This window comes from Salarias fasciatus, chromosome 1 (assembly GCF_902148845.1).
Source record: "Salarias fasciatus chromosome 1, fSalaFa1.1, whole genome shotgun sequence".
NCBI classification, from domain to species: domain Eukaryota; kingdom Metazoa; phylum Chordata; class Actinopteri; order Blenniiformes; family Blenniidae; genus Salarias; species Salarias fasciatus.
In genome coordinates this window covers 4,561,406-4,581,959 of record NC_043745.1, presented here as the reverse complement: position 1 = coordinate 4,581,959, position 20,554 = coordinate 4,561,406, and the positions used below count along the sequence as shown (strand labels likewise).

General features: G+C 43.0%; 1 protein-coding gene across 1 annotated transcript in view; it reads left to right on the top strand.

Moving 5' to 3' along the window:
* LOC115389974 (neural-cadherin-like) overlaps positions 1-20,554 on the top strand; it is a 292,942-nt gene that overhangs the window by 233,937 nt on the left and 38,451 nt on the right. The window contains exons 32-33 of the mRNA XM_030093594.1: positions 411-577; positions 14,815-15,079. Of these exons, the coding sequence (XP_029949454.1) occupies positions 411-577; positions 14,815-15,079 (432 nt within the window). The remainder of the gene's footprint in view (positions 1-410; positions 578-14,814; positions 15,080-20,554) is intronic.

Here is a 20,554-nt window from a genome sequence, read left to right as displayed (position 1 = left end):
CACAACCACTCAAGAGAGACAAAGAGAGGCCCGAAAGCAAGAGACCGCAGAGAATGAAACGTGCATATGCCATGAGATGGAAGGAAGGATTTAAGAACATTTTAGGTGTGCATGGTTTATTCTGCACTGACTTTTAGTCTTCTTAGAGAGAAGACACAGCGTGACCCAAAACTAAACCACACATACATATTCTAGTTTGTGGATTTTACATATTCCACAGTTCCCACAGTTCTGTGCATGAGTGAGATGACAAGGGCTTCTACAGGCATCTTTTAATCCCATGTTATGTTTGTGTATTCTGTTTGGTTGCTGTAGCACTGTCTGACAGGTGTGTGTGTGTGTGTGTGTGTGTGTGTGTGTGTGTGTGTGTGTGTGTGTGTGTGTGTGTGTGTGTGTGTGTGTACAAACAGAGGTCCCACAGTATTCCTTCGATGGCCACAGTCACGTGCATTACCAGCTGGCGTCCCCGCTGCCGGCCCGGAGGACCTGGATCCAGGTCCTGATTCGAACCCGGAAGCACAGCAGCATCATCCTCAGCCTGATCTCCAAGGAGCAGAGTGAATACCTGCGACTGGAGGTGAGTCCGGGCTGCGAGAGCGAGCCTGAAGACGTTAAACTGGGAATGTGTGCAGCTTCCGGCAGCCTCCTGAGGCAGTTTGAGTTTATTCACACTTGTGATCTAGGGTCACCTGAATGTCAGGAGGTTTTATTTTCAAAGGTTTCTTCTTGAAGCTTCTAAGAAAGGCTTTGTCCCCTCCGATCTTTCATTTCCCAAAACATCAGCAGAGATAAACACACCGAGTCAGCCTACATACATACGCAGAAGCATTTACAGAACAAATAACACACACTGCTGTAAGCCTGCTCTGCACTGGAGGAAGATTCTGTATTTAAAACTCCAATTTTAAGTACCTCGAGGCAGTCTTGACCTATTTGTCATGTCTGTCATGTTTTCATTGGGTCCTACATCATAGAACACATCCTGAATATGTTTTATATACAGGGTCTAATCCCTAAATCATAAATGATCAATTTAGGTCGAATGAATCTTATTTTACCTGGTACTCGTAGATGATATTTGTCTCCCACATAAGAATGTCACATGACTAATTATTCAATGCTCTTCTCCTGCTTTATGTCAAAGTGAAAAGAAATCTGAAGTCCTTTAAACACACAGTAAAGTATCATGTAAATAGCACACACACATCGTCAGCACATCCGTGTGGTGAGCCACTAACTGGGACAGACTCGCCGTATTGAGCGGCTGCTCAGGCTCTTAGTAGGTTGCTGCACTGCTCCTGCACTGATGTGCTGGATTAATCAGTGATTGGCTGCACAAAACCACATCACCTCTTGTCTGCCACAAGATTAAAGCTCCTCTCAGAGGCTGGAATTAGAATCTGGGACAGAAAAAGATGTACACTTTCACTGTAGTGGCCGCTGGATGTTACCTTGTTTCGCCTTGAATGTTATTTTCATAATCTGGCTTGCGTGAAAGTTACAGACAGAAAACACAGAGTTGAACCAGTTGTGTATTTAAATTTCATTTTACATCAACATTTTTACACAACACTTTGATAAAAAAAACTCAATAATTTTACATGAGTAAAGAGGGGTGACAGTAGAGATGAAACAGTGTTTTAAACAGGAACAAAAAAAAACCTGCAGCAGACCCAGATTCAGAAAATATATTATGTGGCCTCAATTTCAGCCTGTGTAGTTCTCATTAGCCCATCCTTTATCGAAGACCCCAATTACACGAGGTTTCAGGTGGAAGTGCATCGTTTCTGTGTTTTCATTTCAGGAAAGTTTGGCATTAACATGGCAGTGTTTTGAATACGATTCCATGAACACAGAAATGGCAGAAACGCTGAGAACGATGTAGTTAACATGCCAGATCATGATTTGGTTCGGCTAGACACACTTGAAAATTCACACAATAGTAGTTTTGAATAGTGTAAAAAGTCAAAAAACTACATCAGTTTGATCGGTAGACATCACAATCATAGGCTAACTGATCTGCAGCGCATGAAATAATGTGTCTTCAATCAAACTGGAGCTAAATCTTCACCCAAAATCACCTTCAGGAATGCTCTTTATCAGTATTATGTCCTCATCATGATAACACATTTTAAACTAGTGACAATTCAAGAAATTCCTGAGCAGTTGAAATTCACCCATCTGCTTTGTTTTGATGGAGATTTTTGAGATATTTCATACAACATGTACAGAGAAGCCTCGTATTTAGATGTTGTAATGTTCTAGATGTTCTAGATGTTCACAACTTCTCAGATTAACACCACAATCTGGAAAACCTTGTGACCACAGGCAGATCAGAACGTTCAAAGCTCCAACCTTTGGGTCCCTGAGCTCAGAAAATGAGCGGGAGTCTGGGTAATGGTCGGGTAATTTGAGGTGCGCAGTCAGTAGGACTGTCTCAGAGGGGATTTCTGTTCAAGCCTGGAATGTGACGCCAACTCTGGATTGTTGGATTGACTTAGGAACAGATCAGATTCATGTACGAACAGATAGAAGACACAACTTCCCCACTGCCAGCGATGAAGCAGGAGACGATGAGCAGGACTGAGAAAGAGCTGCAGAGCTGATTTCAACAGATATTAAACACTCCTTCTGTACTATAGTTAGACTTGGTGGAAGGATGAAGGATTGAGGGATTTTCCCAATTTGCTTGCTGGTTTGGCGGGCTGGATCGGAGCCTCTTGCTGTCCACTTTTGGCCCTGGTGCCTTATGTTTGACACCCTTGCTTGCGAGGATCGAGTGTCTTCTTTTTCTTGAAGCGTTGCGGATTCATGATGCATAACGTGCTGAACAGTTCAGACAGCTCTCACTGAGAACCTGCAGGTTCTACAGCTGGACAGCGTCCATGTCCACAGCCCAACAGGTCCAGGGAGCGGCTCCGCCTGCCAACTTCTCCTCCTCCTCTTCTTCTTCCCCTTTTTTTAATTATTTCAAGCTCATCTTACTCCCGCTGCGAGGCGTCTTCTGCCAAATAACAAACTTTCTCTGATAGGTAATTAATCATCAACTGTAAAGATGTGTTAACCTGGACAGTTTGAAAAAGAGACAGAACCACCAGATGTACACCGAACACCTGTTTTTCGAAACAAGCGTGGATCTAACAGTGAAAACCAATCAGATACATCTAAAAAGTGTTACCTTCTTCTGTGTGAAAGAGGTGGAATATTTCAACCTTAATTGTATTTTTCTCCCCCAATATCTATGCATAGCAGAGGTGTGTAAATTCATGTAAATTATTCAAATTGATCTCCAGTGCAGTGAGTTATGTTAGGCTTTCCATCAGACAACCTTCTTAAAATGTACATAACAAAACCTGAAAAATATGAAGAGTCCAGAAACAGTGATTCAGACAAAGTTTTGTTTAAAAAGCACAGTGTCAGAGTGAGAGTGTACCAGGCCTGATTCTGGGTTCAGGCTCTTTTCTGTGTGGAGGTTCATCCATATGTGAGCAGGTTTCTCTGGGTTGCTTTAACTAAAATCAGAATGAATAACAGTACAAGGAACGTTCCATATTCCTGCAAGTGCCTCAGCTGTTTGATCAGCTGGTTGACTGATGGCTGGGGAAGCCAGGGGGCTGGAAAAGTTGTAGAATACGTTAGTGTACGTGATGTGGAAGAACATGGTATTGATATCAAGATTTTGTGAAGCCTCAGTGACAGAGAAACTGTCAATTTACATATTTGTTGGTGTCCAGTCCATCAGAGTCACTTTAAGGTTCCATTTACACGACAGCGTTGCTCGATGATTCCCTTTAATCTAGGGCTGTCAAAAATAACGCGTTAATGGCGTTAATTAATTTATGAAATCAATCTCATTAAAATTTTTAACGCAGTTTAACACGTGCACATCATGACAAGCCTCACCTCTATCAGCGGGTGGCGGTAGTGCACCCGCATGGAATGCAAGCTGCCTGCAAGCTGCCAGCAACCGAAGAAGAAGAAAAAGCCTCAGCTCTGAGACAGCAGACAGGAGGCAAAAGAGGCCTGGCGTCAACTCATTTATCAAAACAGAAGAAGAAAGCAATATGGAGGGAGATAAGCCGGCTGGCCCCATGGATTCTACTTGTTTGATTAAAAAATGTTGAAGCAGTTTTCTGTTTTCCACACAAAAAGGAACACTGGCTAAGAATGCCCTGTTTAATTGTGTAAGAAAAAGGTGTGGTATCTCTTAGTTTGACTTTTCTTGTGGGACTACATTTGTTACAGACCTGAAAATGTAACTCCTGCCAAAAGCCAACTTTAGAGGGACTGCAGAGGGAGCACTACACACACAGACGTTATGTTATGGTGTGCATGTTTTAGTTTTTTCAATATTTATTTTATTTGGAGCCTTAAATAAAAAACACATCACGTGTTAAATATATATATATAATCACGTCCTGTCGTTTTTTTGTTATTGCAATACAGGTGAAGGTCTGTAAAGACGTTAAGCACCTCAAGATTTTGTTTGTTGTTTTGCTTCTGATCTCAATACTACCCCCTCATGGCTCCTGGTGGTACTGCAGCATTCGGCCCATCTGAAAAATGAAGTGAATGAACCGAGCTCACAGTACAGACAGAGGGCTGTGTGTGCATGTGAGTGGATATCTCACACCGACGCCAGTGTTTCAGATCAGAAGGTTTTCTTGATAAATCGTGATGGCGATCGTGGATGCGGCATGTCGTAGTAGTTATAAAGAATGTGAGGAAAAAGTGGACTCATTGTAGATAAGCTTGTCATGACAACAAGCTAGTGAGCCATTAAGCTGTAAATATGTTATTTGGTCTGTTTCCTTTCACAATTTCAGTATGCAGTGGTATTTAATTAAATGCCGGTCAAAAAGTGTTTGGGGTGGCTTGAAGTTCAAAATGTGATTTGGTGCAAGATAAAAACATGAAATTCAAAACTGCCTCTGTTGAAAGTGGATTGAACGGCTCGGTGAGCCATGAAAACAGCGCTGTGATGTTCGGCCATGCATGTCTCTGCAATACTTGATTAAGTTGTGACCACAGCACCGCAGACATACACTCAGCGAGATAATCTGCTGCAGAGTTTATTAGCAAAAGGAGAAATGGCCATTCATGCAGTTTGTTCCATCAACAATGTGCTTGGTAGAATTTGGTTATTTTAATACAAGTGAGAGAAAACAGCAGCCCAAAGATGGAATTTTAATCTTTATCCTGTGGAAGGGCGATGGAGCCAAACCCACCTTCCTTATGGGTGAGGGCAGCACAACAAATGGATGGGTCTCCACTCTATCACAGGACAGACGACCACACACACTCACATTCACACACCAAGGGGAAGACGGCAGAGTATAGAGGAAAGAAGATGGAAACTCCCCACAGACGGGCCTGGCTGGTGTTTGAACCCATGGCTGTCACAGTGTGAGGCGAGAGCACTCACCACTTCAGCACAGCACTTTTCATACTGTAACCAACACAAAGTGCACCTACAACTCACACCGTTTGAAAGTGTAAATGTCCTTTTATAATCTGCAGCTGCTTGCTGATGCTTAGTACCTATAACAGTATTTATTGAATGCCATTAAGCCTAATTCACACTCATACCAAACGATACACACCGGCTCTGTGTTGCTGCGGATCACCTCCACACCGCCTCTCCGACGGCGCTGCACACACCTCCAACAGTCTGCAGTATGCATACACACACACCATATATCCACTGTAGACTGAGTGTATCAGCCGGGCTGCATTATTTCCACTCAGAGGCTGCTCTCCCCTCACCTGAACAACTCGTTTATTTGCCAGCTTCACTGTGTTTCTTCATCACACCTGGCTTATTTTCTGAGATCACACAGCCCCTCGGTTGGACTCACGATCCTGCCGCTGCCCCCCTTCACCCCACACTACAACCACGCGTATTGATGAAACGTCAGTGCCTGGAATTGTAATTATTATCCATACCGCAGCTGCCATGACAGCACTTCTTCTCCTCAGATGGCCATCTGTCATCCATCTGTTTCTCCTTTCTCCTAATGCATTTCCTGTTAAATGTCACACGGCTCCTGCAGCGCCGCCACACAGGGGCCACGCTCACATCACCCATACACCATAAATGCTACATTTATTTCGTCAGCATGGAAATACTTGTAATCTTATGTAGCGGCCACCCGTCAGGGAAACACCGCCACGCTCCCTCCCTGTGCCTGATGGGAATGTGCTCTTCAGTGGAGTGGCTCCGTTTGCTTTTAATCAGAGGAAGAAATTACAGTGTGTGCTTGTTACACACACACATTGTGGAAAGATTAAATGTGTACAACTTCAACTCCATTAACGTTGTTAAGAATTTCTTTTTAAACTCACTTATTCCTGCTGTAATTACTGATTTCGTTCCTGTTTTACAGCATCGAGTTTTCTCTCGTTACATACAAAAGAGACATAAATCTTTGCCCATAATGGGTTAAAGTAATCTGTGGGTTCCTATCCGTCCAGATAGACATGCTTCACAGGTGGAGCAGTGTGCTCAGACTGAGGAGAACACATCGCTGCGCTCCAGGTCTGAAATTTCAATCACCATCATTAGAAAGAAATCGATGAGGCATACAAGAAGCTGACTGATATATTTCAAGAAAGGCAGGTCATCAAAGCCATGTAGCACACAGCTTTTTATTAAGAGATCCATCAATGATTAGTGGACATGAGTTCATTGTTCAGTGTCCACAGCGGTCCCAGCTTTTCATGCCAGGATCAATTTTTCACCTCTGCTTTAGAAAATCCACCATCTTTAGTAAAAGATGTTCACAACCTTTCTCAATACTCTTCCCTCTCTGCCCAAGACGCGGCTCTATTTTCCACTGTGTGTATTTCTTCTTCCTTTGAGCGACTGTCTACAAACAACAAATATAGCCGTCTGTCAAGATGTTTCAGGACTTCCAACTAAGACGGATGGCGGAGCCTTTCTCTTCCATCTCAGAACATCAGGTTTTAGGGTCAGTGACTCAGAATCAAGAGCTTTCTTTTTTCTTTTCACATGGATACTCGGCTGTGTTTATTCTTTACCATCAGTCTGCACTCAGCTCTTCAAACCTGCAGAGGCAAACAGCACAAAAGAGTCCAGAAAAAAACCAACATGAGGAATCTACATGAGGTATAAGGTTTTTAATGGCATCCTCATAGCTCCAGATGCTGTGGACCATGTGCTTCGTGTCCTGCTTGATTTAACCCCAGCCTTCAATAATGTGGACCACAACATTTCATTATATTGTTTACAGCAGGCGCGTCAAACACAGGGCTCGGTTCAGGGACCACATACAGAAGAGTTCCATCTTGAGTGGGCCAGACCAGTAAATGGCACCATAATAACCTTTCAATTTCAACTGTATGTGATGGAAATGTCTGTAATTTCACAAAACCAAAACAATTACTTCAGATAATTACTTCAGTCTCAACATTAAGCCATTTTTGTGTCGTGGTTATCGGGACGGATGGACAGAATGACTGACTGAACATAAAGAGTTATATATGCCTAAACAATCTGACTTTAATGACGAAAGAAATGTAACCCATCTGTAATGGCGAAGAGAGAAAAGTGACCCACAATGCAGAGATTTTTCTTAAGTTGTCACTCCTGTGATGCATTATTAATCACGTTAGGACCACGAGCTTCCGCTTAAGCAAATCCCCAGAAGGTCCCTTTGGCTGATGTTTGCGTTGGGGTGCTAAGAATTGGGAATGTGTCCCGTGAACGCAGCAGATCCGTTCTGCTCAGACTCATTACTTCACAGTGAGAGTGACCCACATTCAGGCTCCCTGTGCTCGCTGGGGGTCGGCGCTCTCCGTCACAGTCGTGAGTGAACAGAAATACAGTGTAATATGAGGTGTCCTATTCAGGGGGGGGTGCACAAGTTTTCTGAGTGTGACTTCAGTTACGTGCTAGTGCCCTGAGAGTACAAGAGTACAAGGGAATGGGAAATACAGAGCAGTTTCAAAAGAATTAAAAGATATACTATTTTCTCCTCCTCAACCGACATCCTCAGTTCTGATCGACAGACAGACAGGCGGAGAGTTCAGGGGTTAACTATGTGGGGTATTCATGTCTCCTGGCTCAGTTGTGCCTGTAGCTGCTGTAATGGCAGCCGCTGAAATCTTTAGAGACCCCCTGAGGTCCATTATGAGCGACAGCTGTTTTTACAGTCACATAAGGTCAAGTGTCAGTATCAGATCCGCCGGACAGGATTGAGTGGACAGTAGCTGCAGGACAGAGTCCTGGTCCTGTTCAGGGAAGGTTTGGAAGCTTCACCATCCAGACAGGTTATTTCACACTGCTTTCAATCCATTTCATCTGTGTTAGTTTATGCATTCATCCAAATTTTTATCGTTGAATCCACATGCAATCACAGAGAACACACAACATCTTGTCTTAAGCACTGAAACTTCCCCACCTCTACATCTTATGAGAAAAGGTGGCTGTTTCATTGATCTCCATAAGACTGCCTTTCTTCTGTTGCTGTTCTTAAGAAATATGGACCTGCAGCACAAACAAAGAGCATCTTCCAGAGTTTCTCAGACACTCCTGGTGAAACACTTACTGTGTTTCTTCTTCTTTTTTTCAACAGTGTTGTTGTTCGTCCTGGACTTTGTCGTCTTTTTTAAAAGGTTCAAATATAATATCCAAAATGTGTGAGTGCATCCTTCAGGTGTTTGAGCTAAGCCTCTCGGGCCTGGACTCTGTCTTGCCGGCATGCTATCAGCTCACTGGCTCTGATGAGACTTCGTTTCTGTTGCAGTGGGTGGTGAGAGTCAGAGAGCAAGGTCTGCTCTCTGTGTGGGTTTATTTTAATGTGAAGTCTCCTCTTTTCTTTGATGTGCACAGCACAGATCACAAATCCTATTGGTGTGAACTTCGCCTCACTGTGTCTGTGTACCGGGGGGAAGCTGTGCAAGCAAACGGTAATATAAAGAAAATCACAAAAACAAACAAAAATACATGCCTTGTTTTCCTTAAGTGTCCATTGCATCGACCCACAGATTACTTGGAAATGTCCTGCTAAGGCTAGAAAGTGAAGGAGTGAGTGGTGAAAGCATGAAGCGTTGATAATTTGTGCTCCATGGCTCTATAATCTCAAGTTCCTATTAAGATGAAGGACAGTCTGGCCAATGAGCAGCCGCACATTTTCTGTCAGTGGTGAGATTACAATAACATATCTCACAGTTTTTAATGGGAGAGTACAAGTATTGTTACCCAGGTCCTTGTATTAACATTTCTAGAGACCTTCATATGACACACATTTGCTGTGTGTACTGCCTTTGTTGTTGTAGTTTCCTATAAAGCCCATGCAGACCTGATTTCTTCCAAACTGTGTGGAAATAAAGCGTGTGAGGGCCTCACTTTGTTTCAACATGCTGGGTGATGAGTGTGCATGTCTGCAAACAGCCAGACACAATAAAACTGCCATCAGCCGGTGAAGGTTACACTCATTTTTAACTCTCCGCTTTTCAAATGCTTTCTCCCAAATTTTACCACCAATAAACTTTTGAAGTTTTATTTATTTATTTTTTCTCCAGGACATCATGACCCCAGACAGCCCTAACTCACTCATCCAACTGTCAATGTTTCTTTATTCTTTCTCTTATTCTTATTCTTTTTCTCTTTTTTGCGCCGTCCATCCATCCCAACTAAAACGGGACTAAAGATGTAGAGCAATGCTCTTCTTTCATTCATCTCACCTAGGGCTGGGCGATATATCGAATTAATTCAATTAATTCGATTTTATATTTTCAACCGATGTGAAAAATATTAAATCGCAACATCGAGTTTCATTTTTTCTGTCCCTCCGCCATTTTTACCGCACACGTGTAGTACACACAGTCGCCACACCAAGAGGACTGGCGCTGTAGCACAAACTATAGTCAAAATTCTCTTACAAATGAGAAGAGTCCCCAGCCGCCGACAGAGAATGCACGCCCTCCCCCGCCGATCGGATTTCTCCCGGCGCCACGAGAATCCCACACCGCGGCGCTTTTAACGGTGAAACACGGCCCGTTCCTCGTCTCCTGCCATAATGCAGTCGGCCAAATTATCAGAAAAATAAAAAGGGAAAGACTGATATAAGGCAAAAAATGAAAAAAAAAAAACGCTAGGGCTGGGTACCGTTTAACGGTACCTCAGTGGTACCGACCGAAAAACTTCGGTATATACTGGTACCGAACAAGAGACGTGTGTAAGGGTATCAGTTTCGGTTCTTAAAGTGGCTGCGCGGTCAATAAACATGCGCGGAAACGATCGTTCAGTTCTTCTCTTTTACTGAAAAAACGGTGCATCGCATCATTGAACATATTACCACGTCTTGCCGGCTCACACTCTTTTTCTAACAACATGCAGAGAGCCTGCAGTGGCTGCAGCACCCTTCTTCCTCTGTGGTGTCTGTGTAAAATAAGGTTGAACATGCAAACAGCACACCTAGTGGCATGAAGTGCAAATGCAGTCATGGCGTCGTCTGTGCGCCGTGAAGGCAGGTACTGAAAAAAGTACCGTTCAGGAACCAGTACCGTACGTAAGGTATCGAAAAAGTACTTGTACCCAAAAAAAATCTAACGATACCCAGCCCTAAAAAGCGCAAATATGATAAAAATGAAAATGAAACTTAAATCGCGTGTTTTATCGGCTCTTAACTTTGGTCTGCGTAGGATTTGAACCCATTTAAATTTGATCTATGTGGGATTTTTTTATAATTTTTTTTTTTTTCTCCAGTTTTTCTTTTCTTTATTTACTTCATTTCAGTACCCATGTAAGTGTTCTGGTTAAAATGACTTCAGTAATAACTATATTGCCTACACAGTTAAATGCTGACGTTTTGTCATTCAATAACATCCTATTTTTTGAAAAATGTGTAATTGTGTTTCTTTACACAGAAAAAAATCGATTAAAATCATTAATCGGATTTCAAGCAAAAACAAATTTAGATTTAATTTTTTGGCTCTATCGCCCAGCCCTAATCTCACCTATATCTGCTTTATTCATACCAGAGGCTGTCTCTGCAAACACCACGCGAAAAGCAGGGTCAATGTTGGAGAGATTTTCAGTCAATCAAATCTGTTCATCATTCCATTCATTCATCAGTCAATCCATTTTATCCATAAGTTAGAGCCTTTCAAAACAGGCCGAGTGGATTTTAGACAATCATCAATCTACCATCCTAGCCCCAACCACCCTCAACTATTTCCTCTGTGAATGCTTAAACAAGAGGGTGTTCAGGAAAATCCATCCATCCATCCATCCATCCATCCAACCATCCATCCATCCATCCATGCATCTCTCATCAATACTCACTCTATCCACAGTAGATTTGTCATCCTTCCCAGTAGGGTAACTCCTGGACCCGTCTAAACCAACACTGCATGAAGGGGCTCTATCTGTTCACCCCCCCTTCACCCTGCCTAACACATGCAGGACAATTCATACATCTTCAGTTCATCTCGTCAGCATACAGGGTACATTATGTTCTCATTGGACCAATCAAAACGACTGTTTCTCTGTGGTCTGCTGTCATGTTCGACACTTCATTTACTCCCACGTACAAGTGACAGGCCCTACCTGCTGCTTGGCCAGGACTGATGTCTTAAAGAAAAATCAATGATGAAAAGAAGACATTAAAAATCTTGCTGGCACTAGAGACGGCTGCTCTGCAATTTTGATGCCTCATTAAGTTCACACCTTTTGGCTCATTTATTTTTACAAGGCAGATTACCTTGACTGGAGGATGACAGGCGCAATGACACACTGGGCAAAAATGTCAGTGCACAGCAGGTCAGCTGAACGCCCAGAGGAGGGGAAATGTGTGATTGTGACTCTCTGGAGAATAAAATAATAAAATGTGTGTGGCTTTCTGATGAATCTCATGGAGAGATCACCCCAATTGTCCATACAAAATTGGCTGGAAATTACATCGGTATTGTGGGAAAAGAGAGCAAAAGATCAGCAAATCACAGCAAGCTTTCGATCTTAACTCTGCCTGGTGTTTACACAGTGTTTAACATAAATTACAGTCATTTGCCTCGAGGCAGGTAAGTCTTCAAAATGATGCCATTTGCCCTGCGGCATATCTCACTCCTAGAAACGCTATATCTGACTTTAGTTTTTTTCCCCTCATCACATCAAATCAATATCCAACCCCTGATACAGTGGAGGAGAGGTTGATTGCATGAACAGACCTGTAGCTGGTAATGAGCCCAGAATTACCCAGTGACAGTTCAGGTGATGGAAAACTGCCTTAACTGGTCATAAACGCTCGTAATCTGCATTCACACACCCCTGTGTAATGAGGAGATGTGGTGCAGATTAACACGTCTTTCTGTCTGCGATACTGAGATGCTGCAGCAGGGAGAGGAGTCTGTCTCTGGGACGCATCGGGGGGGGGGGGGGGTTACGGGACCGTCCCTGCAGTGGGACTGTTTACTCAAAAATGCAGCCACACACCTAGTGTGCAACGCACACAAACGCACACCGATCGAACCTCGCTCACCCGCCTCGGGGAAGACGAGCAGAGCCCAGATTGTGCCTCTGCAACGTTCGGCTTTAATTGGGGGTAAAATCAGGTGGCTGCTTTAAAACAGAGCCGCCCCGACGGATCGTGAATATAATTAATACTTCATCACAGAGCCTTGAAAGAAACCACGGCTCTCCGGCTGCCGATCCTCGGAGCCGCCCGGCGCTGCTTCAAGGAGAGACGACGCCAACGAGGGACGCACGGATGCAAAATGAGAGACATGAGAGGAAACAGGAGGAAACAGAAGGCATGTAGTTGATATTGATATTGCCGCCAATGAGTGGAAGGGTTAATGGCAGTCGCCCACTTATTTGTTTCTTCTCTCCATCTTTGTCTCGGCTTTTTCTTCTTCTGTTTACGTGAAAAGATCAGACGAGGCAGAGGGGAGAAAATTATGCTCTCTGGGACACTTGGAGGAAACAGTTTGAAATTGAAATGAGGATGAAACACCCATCACCCCATCCGTCTTAAAACAGCCTTCGGACATATTCTCCCTCCATCCTTCTCTTTCCATCTCCCTCTTTCTCTGTTTCTCACAAATATACATACCGACACAGATTTTGTTAAAAAACAGCCGTTGTAATCTCCAGTTCTGAGTTTGAAAGGAACAGCTGGTTGTGTAAACATGAGGAAAGTGTTTTGTTTTTTACGTGTGTTCTGTCTATCTTCCTCTTCTGTCTCGCCCTTCCCTCACCGTCTACACATCCCGCAGACTGGACGGAGTGTGTGTGCGCTGACGTCTTGACAGCGCTGACAGCAGGGAGTGTTTGTACGAGTCAACAAATCACAAGCTGAAATGTCAGCGTTAACCCAACCTGCCTTCATTTGATATTTGATTTATTTGTAACAAAAACACAGCTGACAGCTACCTTTCCCACACGTTCTGTTTACTCCTGATACAAGTTCTCACAGTTTAGAAGAAGCGACGTTTCGTCTTGGTTTTCACTGCAGTTCAGTTCTAGTTGAAGTTCAGTTCAGACTGAGTTTGAGCTGATTTGCATCCGTTTTCTGTGATTTAAGTGTTAAGTGTGATTTTTAGGGCAGCCACATGACGGCGGTCTGGGGAACTGATAGGGGTCAAGGGTCTTGCTCAAATGAATGAACTGAATTAACTTTTCTGTAGTAAAATGTGTCTTGACAGTGAATCGGTCAATGCCAGTCCTAACATCCTCTACCTCCTGTAAGCTCATATATTTTCAAACAAAAACCATGCAGTCATGTAGACAACCAGTGCTTTTTTTACATGTATCCTACACAGGCTTTGTAAGTGGTTCATATGTATTATATGAAGGAAGTTGTCTTGTTATTGCCGTGTTATTTATACTGAATGTCACTTTTCTCCAGTGGGACTTTTTCACTTTCCCTGTTCTTTGATCACCTCCATGGGCTTGATCTTGCTGAGTGGCCAGCCGGCTGAATTGGCCTATTGATCCAATCTTTTACCAGCCCGGCGGAATCGTCCCTGTCTTGTGATCCCCATTAGCTTTGAAACCCGAGACTCGGGCTCAGGTCACTTCAGCATATCTTCCAATTTACCTCCAGTGCCATGTGGAAGCGAAGGTGGCTTTGATTTGATTTGCTGAGATTTTGAAGTCTGCTCTGCTGAGACTTTCGCTTCGGTCCCAAAACAAGGAGGCTGAATGTTTGTGCCCCAAAGCATTGAGAAAGAAAAAACTCTCAGAGGGAGCCTATTTCTGCTCAAAGGTACACAAGATGACAGGTTTGGTTTGGAAGAAAAAGGTTGTGCCTAAAAACTCTTCACTGGGAGATTTGTCGATAATCCCACAAGAGCAGGCTGCTGCACAGAGGCTCTCAGTTTTCTGATGTAATTTTGAATGCCTTGAGCACCAAAATCCAATTCTGCTGGGGCACAGCTGGCAAGATACTGCCAGGCAATTTATCACAGCTTTTTTGATGGGATGATTGTAGCGGAACTGGCAGATTTGTGAATTGAACTGAGAAATGTATGCAAACGATGATTTATTTGTATTGGGCGCTGTCCGGTTATGCTATAGTTCTGTACTTTAAAAGACATTTAAATCCGTAGATGAACAAGGCAGTGGACGTCTTGTCGATTTTGTGTTGTGAATTGAGGTACAGGCTTCAGGTAGAGCCAGAGAGCAAAGTGGGAAAGAAACACACTGTCCACTCTGATGTCTAGTTCACAGAAGGACGCTTTGACAACTCAGATGTCTTCAAACTCAGACGAGCAAAGCACAAACTGAGTCAAAAATTTCACATGGCAAAGACAAGTTGTTCAGTTGTTTGATGAAGCTCCCTGTCTCAGATCTTCCAGGGCCTCCTCTGCGCCTTCTACAACCTTGGAGACGGAGACTACAACCTCACCTTACCCACCTACCGCCTCGACAACGGCGAGTGGCACGAGGTCTTCCTGGACCGGCACGACAACGAGATGACGCTGCGGCTGGACGGAGGCGGCGGGCAGCGCGAGGTTACGGGACTGCGGGGGCGGAGCAGGGAGATCGTCATCGACCCCACAGCGGTCATGCTGGGAAACACCTTTCCTTCAGGGATCAACAAGAGCTTTCAAGGTGGGTGGCCAGGAGGTTCACTATTTCTTCTAACTATCCATTAACTGGCAGAGAAAACCAGAAATCCTGCCAGGAGAGACTCACTGCTGATCAGAAAATCCAACACTATCCGTAGATATAGTGTGACACAAGCACTTTACAGCGGGAGTGTCTTCATATGCGGCTGTTTGGCAGGTCTGCACAGAAGCAGCTGGAGTCCATTAAAACTGAAGGACAACCTGCTCAAGTTACAATGAGCGCCATCTCTGTTTTTCTTTATTTTCTTGTTTGGAGCCAGAATGGCCCAAAATGCAAAATGCCACCATTGTCTCAGTAATGATCTGGCCATGAAGAGGTCTTTTAGCCTGATTACCAGATGTGGATCTGATTGATGAAATCTCTTCACATCTGCTTGACCTTGTCACTATGAGTAATGTGTTTTAATATATTTCCTCACCTTAACCCTTCATGCTTCATGTTTTATCCTGCAGGCTGATTTTGACCCAGACAAAGAATTCACTCATAATAGTAAACCATCTATTGAGAGTGTATAGAAGCCCTATCTGATGTTAGCAGCTCAGAGATTAATTATAAATAAATGTCTGAGAGAGCAGGCACGGTGTGATTTTTTTTACATTTTTGGAGAGAAACAATATTATATCTTAGTTAACAATATTATGATAAGAGAACTGAACTGCAGATTGTTGAATTTTCCATGACTGAGGCGCTTTTCCACAGGACAATGCAAGTCCATGCACCTGAAAACAACATCGTTCTAGAGAAGTGAAAATTACTAGCTAGACGCACATTTCCTGTAAATGATGCCGCCATCACCCTGTGTCTCGGCCCGACAACTCTGCGACCCTCCGCGATGTCAGTTCACAACAACAATGGTGGACTACGTGTTCCCATTCAGCTGCAGAGCTCCTGGTGCCATTTGGCTTAATAAGAAAAAATATCTTCTAGTGTTGTTTGTTTACATCATGCAAATTTAGAGGAATACTCTGAAGATTTTGGACCCACGCCCTATCCCTATCATTTACAAAGTGAGGTAAGCTCATAAATACCTTTTTTGTGTCTGTGCGTCCAGTGGCTGGCTCCCAGCTGTTAGCATCGTAGTTAGCTTAGCTCAACTGCTGGAGCTGAAGAGGAAACAGAGCCGGACTGACGAAAGTGGACAAAATACTCCTTCCAGTGGTCCAGGGGACAGTGTATTAGCACGTGGAGTAAATCCGAATGGTTATAAAACAATTTATAAGACGTGTTTTCTTTTCAATCCCTTAAAATAACGTTTTGATACACACAGACCTGCACAAGCATAGTGCTCCGCGGAAGGATATACCAGAGCACAGCAGTAGAAGCCATAGACTCAGCCGCTGTGCGCCGGTATATCGTTTTGGACATCCTCTGTATTCCCTCTGCATGCCCTCTGTGCAATTATATATGTTGGTTTTAAGCCCGTTTTTACATTATTTTCACTCTAAAAACTCATAAAGTACTCAAAAAATCACTCCAGATAGGCATACATTTGTGCCTTTTGAATAGCTTTAGAAAAAAACAGTCTGAATTCACAGTAATGACATTTTGAGTATTACTTTGCCTTAAAAAGGTTTCAGTTTTGTTTTATTTCCAACGACACAGTCGTCTCATAGCGCTTTTACAGAGAAAAACCAATAATTCCATAAGAGCAAGTCGAGAAGACAGAAGAAAGGGAAAAAAAATCAATTTCCACAGGAAGAAACCTGCAGAACCAGAGTCAGAGGAGACTTTATACAGAAACACATGAAGAGGTGGAGAGTTTTTGCTATTCCGGTTGAGGTTTTAGTACAGGGGTCCCCAAACTTTGTCCTGCGAGGGCCACATAATTTTTCCCTTATCTGATGGGGGGCCGGGCAGTCCCCGGGGGGGGGGGGGGGGGGGGGGGGGGGACGCATAGGTGGAGAAAACGTAACGGAGCAACACAAAAACAGAATCCACAGATCCTGTGGATGTCCAACAACATATGATCATTAACCACATGGCTAAAGAGCACAAATGGTAACAAAACAAATAATACATTAACCAGCTCTCACCTTTAGTAGAGCTGGAGTCTCCTCTTTTTTTGTATTTTGAATAGCACAACACTTCATATTGATTTGACCAAGCCAGCGGAATTTTCTGTTGTTTTTTAAGAACATAATATACTGAAAACTTTATTGTTTTTAATGAAATACTGTACTTTGACTGAGGGGGCGGGGGAGTCTGCGTGAGGGGGCAACGCAAACTGACCCCGGCTCCCCCTTGACGCCGGGCTGGGGTCAGTTTGCAAAAGTCCAACTTTATTATTAAATACAAATACACATACCATATTTTTCGCACTATAAGGCACACCGTCAATGAATGGGGTTTTTTTATCATTTTTTTTTTTTTTTTTTTTTTTTTTTTTTACTTTTTTCATATATAGGACTCACCGCATTATAAGGCCCATAGAACAGACAACCCAGTCTCACGGCAATTCATGCTCTGAGTCAGGTAAATTCATTTATTGAATCCTGTCCAGGAGCAGCGCTTTGCACAGTTTTTTGTGTCCCACACCTCTCTTTAAACTAATACATTTCAATAAGAGTCGCCTGGCCACGCCCCCTCACATTAAACGATGCATATACTATTGTTTCTTTTATTCAGACGCTCAGATAACAGCCACCTTTACTATCATTGCCCTGTTCACACTGAAGGTAAATTTAAAGATGTGTGCAGTCACACTGCTGAACAGGAACATTCTGGAGACATCGCGATAGCGTCCAGTCCAGTATAAAAGGGGAGAAAAAAATTAACCACGTTCTGTATGAGCGAAATACATATTGGTGATCCAGGTGGTTCCATTCTCAGTGGAAATGTGTTCAGTAGTGAGTAAAGCGACATATCAGAGCCAGTTTGACTGAGGACGCTCCTCTGCACGGACATGCAGCGCAGCGCGGCCGCTCCCAGTGTCGCAGCGGGCGCAGTCAAACAGCTCGGACCGACAACCGGGTGGTCTTTATTACCGTATTTTCCACAAAAAAGGCGCACTGTTGGTTTTTGAGAAAATTTGAGGCTTTTAGGTGCCTTATAGTGCGGAAAATGCGGTATATGAAAAAAATTAAAATGCTCTCTGGGGGCCGGATCAAATGTGGAGGCGGGCCGTATCCGGCCCGCGGGCCGTAGTTTGGGGACCACTGCTTTAGAAGAATGAACGGTTTTGTACTTCGTCACTGCAGGAAAGTCAAATGATTCCAAAATGGCTCAAAACAGCTCTGTGTGACTGGAGCCGCTCTGTGTTGCCAGATTGGGCGGGTTTCTGCCAAATCAAGCGTCTTTTTTGAACACGTCGGACGGGTAGATGAAATGATTATTTGTTTATGATATGTGTTTTTATCATACAAATACGGTTTTAATGTGCATTTTCAACCGAGATGGCGGTTTGGGCTGCTTTCTGTTGAGTAAAACAGGTTTCATATTGTTTACGGGGGATAACGACAGATATGGCAACCTTGATTTATGAGAGGATAAACATTATTTCACAATATTGAAATCATAAATCAATCTTTATTATGAATAACATTCCTAAATGCCTTTTTTTCACAAATCCTAAAATACAAGCTCGATTCTGGATTCATACTGGGCTTATTTGCCTTTTACATATTATACCAGTAGTTTTTAAACAGGTTTTGCATAACTTTTGAATTATTTTTGACACAATTTAAAGAAGTTTAATACATACTTTATCATCATTGTGCATTGAATGTTGAATTGCACATTTCAGGATGGCCTTAACTTAACGAACCGCTGTGCTACATGCTGCATGTACTGAACATGTACTGTGTGACATTCACTGAGCTCACAGCGTGATGGGAAGGACCATCAAATATCACCCTGCTGCTCCACACAATTCAACAGCTCCTCACAAAGTGAGAGATAATTACAGTTCCTCACTGAAATAGTCCCTATGAACCTTTCAAATCTTATTTTTGCTCCCCTATTTTCACTTCCAGGGCAGAGTGTAAGTACACTTACTGCTATTTGTAGCCTGAATAGGTTTGATTAGATTTTATTTATTAGATCCCTCAGCTAAATGTCACCCTTAATAGAGAATAGACCAAGGTTGCAAAAACGTAGAGCCTTTTTTAGAAATGCAGAGTAGATTTTAGATGTCATATTTCAAAAGCATATCACACAAAAAGAGAAGTCTAACCATATTGTGAAATCATTTAAATAGGCCATCAAAGCGTCAACGAAATTCGACTTTTTTAAACTATCCCGTCCCAAACCCATCCCAGTAATTGCTTCTTCTTTCGTTTCATCCTTGCGATTTTTTTTCTTCTTTTTTTTGAAGGACTGTTTTCTTCACTTGAAAAAACACACATTTATTTCTCAACAAGGGAAACAATCTGCGATAAATTCACTGAGGAGATTCTCAAGAGTGTGAGCCGGGCTCAGTGGTTAGGGTTAAAGACTTTCTCTGGAGAAATGGAAATGTGTGTTTCTCTGGGTCGAGGACAGATGGATCACACACTGCAAGCCACTAAACATAACTCAGCTGTAGGATAATTGGTCCGTATATGTTTACTTGCGTTGGAAATAGAGATATTGTGATACGTTTGATGTGTTACTTTGACGTTGCCAAGATTTCTTCTGAGAAATGTAACCAAAAATAGGTTCTTTCATCTATTCATGCACACTCATTTCAAGGAAGAATAGTGGCATTTGTAACATCTTAATGAATGACTGATGTGACAGTTTAATGGTTAATTCATCCAGATGCAGCTCCCTGAGTGGGAATGATGGCCGTGCCCCCCAGCCGTTTGTACTCTTTTGTTCAAGCATGTGCGTATTGCTTGCACATGTGTGATCATGATTCTCTTTATGCAGTTGCAATTTTTTTTTAATTCTTGATTTCCAACATTTTATCTTCTTTAACAAACTGCATTCGGCCTCTTTTGAGCTTTGCTTTTCGTTCCCTCCAAAGGTTTCCAGCTTGATTCAGAGCAGGAATCATCCCGGCCACTTTAAAGACACTCCACCTTTTGCCTTGTGCTGCTGGAAGTGGGTGTTCGCCCATTGACCTGGTTTAAGCGGTCCTGGCATTAGAGAAGTGCATTTCTGACCAAAAGGTTGCTGGTTTTAATATCTGGACAAGCATAAGACTACAACATGGACGGCCAGCCGTTTGCTCCCAACTTTATCACCACTGCAGCAGGCAGCCCGCTGCTCATGGCCGGGGTAGGAAGGGTCAGATGGAGAGAAACTCCCCAAGAGGATCAATACAGGAGAGCTTAAGCTTTAAAGACTCATCAATTTCACCACAAACTTTCCTGACTCTACTTTCCCCTCCATCATCTCGCCAATATTTTATTGGATATTTTCAGTATAGTTTTCTAATGTGGTTTATTTTTGGTAGTTTTCTTCGTGAAGGTCAAGTCAGATGACACCTCTTCTGTATCAGGATGTCTTTTCTATTTCATTACAATATTAAAGTTA